Source organism: Monopterus albus, unplaced genomic scaffold (genome assembly GCF_001952655.1).
Source record: "Monopterus albus unplaced genomic scaffold, M_albus_1.0 scaffold266.1, whole genome shotgun sequence".
In the NCBI taxonomy this organism is placed as follows: domain Eukaryota; kingdom Metazoa; phylum Chordata; class Actinopteri; order Synbranchiformes; family Synbranchidae; genus Monopterus; species Monopterus albus.
In genome coordinates, this window is record NW_018128146.1 from 139480 (window position 1) to 144228 (window position 4749).

At 42.7% G+C, this 4749-nt stretch overlaps 1 protein-coding gene across 1 annotated transcript in view; it reads right to left on the reverse strand.

Moving 5' to 3' along the window:
• Nucleotides 1-205: 205 nt before the first annotated feature.
• LOC109972693 (acetylcholinesterase collagenic tail peptide-like) overlaps nt 206-4749 on the reverse strand; it is a 7901-nt gene continuing 3357 nt past the window's right edge. Inside the window, exons 7-15 of the mRNA XM_020621726.1 lie at nt 4094-4159; nt 3572-3598; nt 3420-3464; nt 3310-3345; nt 3146-3226; nt 2512-2608; nt 1894-2003; nt 1355-1474; nt 206-898 (exon numbers count right to left, since the gene is read on the reverse strand). Of these exons, the coding sequence (XP_020477382.1) occupies nt 881-898; nt 1355-1474; nt 1894-2003; nt 2512-2608; nt 3146-3226; nt 3310-3345; nt 3420-3464; nt 3572-3598; nt 4094-4159 (600 nt within the window). The 3' untranslated portion in view covers nt 206-880. The remainder of the gene's footprint in view (nt 899-1354; nt 1475-1893; nt 2004-2511; nt 2609-3145; nt 3227-3309; nt 3346-3419; nt 3465-3571; nt 3599-4093; nt 4160-4749) is intronic.

Consider the following 4749-nt stretch of genomic DNA (forward strand, 5'->3'; position numbering starts at 1 on the left):
ACCACAAACTGATTCCCTACTGTAAAGACATAGATAACACTGAATAATCTACTTTAAGTCCTGCAAGAAAGCAAACAGGCACAATTAGCAGACTGCGTTTCACTGAGTCAGGATGAAATTTTGACTTCATACACTTGAAGGTTGAAAGAAGATTCAGGACACAAGAGCTTCCCAGCTCAGGCAGTTTATTTAACAAGCTCGGGTGGTACAGAATTACAGCAGCATAACAAGGTACAGTCTACACAGTCAGTTGAATGCGCTTCATACTTAGTGTAGTCACTGGAGAAACCCCTGGTGTACAAAATTTAAATCTGTCCAAAACTTCATACCTTTCATGGCAAATCTAAATTTGTGTGGAGACCTGGAGAACCTCATCTCTGTGGCTACCTAGTGATCTGCAAAACAAGTGGATCTACAGCCTGTCAGGAAGTCATGTTCAAAACAAAGCGATGAGAAAACTGGAGACAGACCTCGGTCTATGTTAAACTGCTGCAATTATCAACCCACGTAAGTAAACCTGAATGAAAAGAAAAGATTAGGATAAGCTAGAGATTAAAACCTACAAACTAATTTAGCACTAAAGATAAAGATGAAATGACTGAAACCCCAGTATGACACCAAGGCAGGAGACGGTAATCTGTTACTGATCACTGTAGCACCAGTAGAATACTGGGTGCTGTAGATTCACAATATAAAACTACTGAGAGGAAAACCTTACACAGAAAAAAACTGCTACTAAAAGCAAATGCTGTGTGTGGAACATGCCTGTGTAAATCATATGAGCAGAGATGCTGAAGTTAAGACTCACTTCAATTTGGCATTATTTGTTTAGTTGCACATAGGGGGCTCCTGTATCCAGTATGAGTTGAATGGAGTGTGGTCAGTGTCTTGGGGCCTCCTGGTCCATACAGCCAGCAACATGGAAACAGAGAGAGAAGAGAACAACCACAGCTTCACCCTGTCCACTCCAGCCAGGACACAGGGAGACATCCACTCATTTACTGACCTGTACTACTGTGAAGCACGGCCGTCTTTGTCTTTGTCAGATATCATTTTGGTCACACAACCTTCGCTACAATTGACAGAATTTAATGAAAATGTGCCTTGAAGCAAACAAAACTGTCACTCAGTTTGGTGACGAGTGTATCAGGTTAACCACTGTAACAGAAATACCGTCACAATCAGTCAAGTTTTTTTTTATTATTTAAGACAAAAAGAGCAGCAGTGACTTGTCTGTAACTCTGGTAAGTCTCTGCATTTCATTATGGTTGCCCACATAACACAGAAAGGTGTTTGTTTTTTAGCCTGGCCTCACTGATCTGAATGTGTTTGTCTCTCCAGCAGCAGCGCTTACCAGTACGTTGATCCACTGGGAGTCAGTGTAGATGTACAGAGCGTTTCTGTCTGTCCTCAGCACCATCACGTTCTCCCCCCGCAGCCTCCGCATCTGCTTCTCTCCGTCTGCAATGAAGATCTGGAGGGCAACAGATATGAGCCTGTTTTACACAGTGGGTGTTTGAAAAGGTGTTTTATTCCTGAAGAGTCTGGTGGAACTGGTGTCTGTGACAGACACTCACATATGCAGCGCAATACAGATTTTTGCCACTATGAATTATTTGTGTATTCAGGCTTTTTGTACAGTACACACGTCTATAAACTACTGTCTGAAATAAAAATTTATTGGAACATGAATAACATCAGTTTAAGGTCTGGATACTTCACAAAGATCAAACTCAGCTCATTTTTAATGAGCCTGTTATATTTTAACAGGTGAGTTGATTATAACACCACATTCATTACATTGTGTTGATCACTGAAACCAAATCCGTAGTGTTTGAAGGGCAACATGACAAATTAAGATGGGTTTCATTAAAGAGTTTGTGTGTCACCAACCGTAGGAACTCTGTCCAACATCTGTTCTGGATCTGGAACCTGTGCACAGCTGCATTTGGCTGAAGCGCCTCGGTCTCCCGGGTCTCCCTGCAGGCCTCGTACCATGTACACTGCAACACAACATGGAGCTGATCAGCACTGCTGTGTGCCATCAGTAGGACTGTGTACTCTCACCACACTGTTACTGTTCCTTCTCTTCTGTTTCATACTGTTCATCCATCTAACAACCAGCTGTGTCCTCCAACCTGCTGATGGGCTTTGAGTGACTGAAAACCAGCCCAGACGTTTGTTCCTACCACCTGTGCTCTGGGGTACAGACCTAGAGGAGGTAGTTTGACCCCCCCATTGTGTTATGGTCTGCTGGTGCTATCAGTAGAGTTGACAAGAACATAGGCTGCCCCAAACTTTGAGAAAACAAGAAATAATCACAAAAAAAGATTCAAAAATGTGTAATTTAACCCCTCCTCCTGTGGCTCTACCTTACACCCAGAACTAGAACCCGTTACACAGAGTCTGACATCTCCTGCTGATATAAGTCTGCTATGTGTCAAGTGCAGTCTCCTTTTCATGGGATTGCTAACTGGCTGGTTAACCAGTGACGTCCCTGCTGTTACGAACTTTGTCCAGGCAGCCCAGGTTCTCCAGTTAGACCAGGCAGTCCTGCTGGACCAGGGTGACCCAGCTTCCCCAGAGGCCCACGAGATCCCTTCAACCCCTACAGACAGGAATTCCTTCATTAATTAAATCAAGCACTGGTTGTCAGGCAAGCACAGACACTACAGAACTTAGCTGAAAGGTGAAAACCCCATATCCTCCAGAGAGAGGAGAGGTCGGGGTTCATAAACACTAACATATCCCCCCGCTGCATCTTATGACCAAATCAGAATCATCTTCTAGAGGTTCAGTTTGAATAACTTGTGAATAAATGTTATTAGTAATATAAAACATGAGCAGCTCTAGAAAACATGAACACCTGATCTGCTCCAACAGTCCCTCCTCATTCTAAACATTTTATCCAACAGAAACTATAGTATACACAATTAAAACAGTCTTGTGCTAATAATGAAAGTACAGTAATGCAGATGAGAGGCTGTCAGCATTTTTCTTCTACTTTACAAGAATGAGAGTGTCTACTAACAGGTCTAAACACAGAATTAGATTGAACAATCTTTTCCCTGCCTGCTAGTTAACGTCAGCCTTCTATATCTATACATATATCTACCTGTGCACCTGATACATACACAGTACCTACCATGGGGCCTCTACCTCCAGGCTCTCCTCTGGCTCCTCGCTGACCCACCTGCCCCAGAACACCCCATTGACCTGGATCGCCCTGGAACAGCACAGCACAGAAAACTGTGCCTTCACAGCTTTCATTCACATTATTCTTGACTTAATGTTAAACTTTTCTCTGACCTTCTCTCCTGGCGCTCCAGGGATGCCACGTTCGCCCTACACACACATAGTTTCAGTCATTTGTCACATTTTCAGCAAAGCAAATGGAAGAAAAGGAACTTTCTCCTCACTTTCTCTCCACTGGCTCCTCCGTTTCCTTTTACACCTTTATCGCCCTAAAAGATGGATAGAAATAACTAAAGATAAGTAAGCAGCAATCATACATGGCGTTCCGCAGAAAGTCCAGTGGTGTTTGAAGACATGCAGCATAATTCTTACTCACCCTGGATCCTTTATGCCCCCGACTTCCCTGTGAAGACACAGGATCAAAAATCATTTCTAGTCACTGCTTCCATTACTACCTGCACCATCTCTGCTCTTCACAGCAACAGACAACCATGCTGGCCTGTGATAAAATAACCTTGCTAGGCACTTTATTGATGGCAAACCAGTTGTAAACACTGCAAATGATGAATGAAAAAGCCACAGGTGAACTGCTGAGATGCAGAGCTGCTGGCAACACTGCTGCTCCAGTAACGTTCACATCAATAACAGAAGGTTAGGTTATCAAAATTTCTGCATAATATAAAGTGGCACAGTGGCCATTCATGTAGCCCTTCTCAACCTGTGCACAGTACATTACACACTCCTCTGTGCAATTTAAACATGATGGCCAAACAGCAAACAATGCACCAGGTCAACAGTAAATTTCTCAGTATAACTACATTTCTCTGTCACACTGTGTGTAAATGTGGAACCACGCTAGCTCTGACCAAACACAGTGTGAATCCAGTCTGTGTTGTACCTTTATCATCCCAGGAGTTCCAATGTCCCCGTACAGGCCCCTCCAGCCTCTGTCCCCCTTCTCTCCCTGTGGAGAAACACCGTGACTTCATATTAGATCAAATCACAGCATGTAAATTGTTAAGTCAGAATTACACAGCGACTTGCATGTAAATGCTTACAATACTAGCCATGTTTTCTGTAACATGTACATGAATTATTAATGTGCAAGCTAGAAAAATACAGGATCAGAGGAGTGGCTTTAAATTGGATTAGTAGTTATTTGACACAGAGGCGCCAATTTGTGAAGTTGGGTGAACATCAGTCGAGTGAACTGGACATTGTATGTGGAGTGCCTCAAGGTTCAGTCTTGGGACCGAAATTATTCATTAACGACATGTGTAAGGTTTCGGCTTTTGTGAAAATGGTCTTATTTGCCGATGACACTACCATAAGGGCATCAGGGGATAACCCACAGCAACTATCGGGACAAGTTTCACAGGAACTCGAGAAGATAAAGAAATGGTGTGATAGTAATATGCTATCCATGAATATGGATAAAACTAAATTTATGGTATTTGGGAATCACAGACTAGATAATGAACTTCAATTGAAAATTGGGGGAGCTAATATAGAACGAGTATATGAAATTAAATTTCTAGGTGTCATAGTTGATGA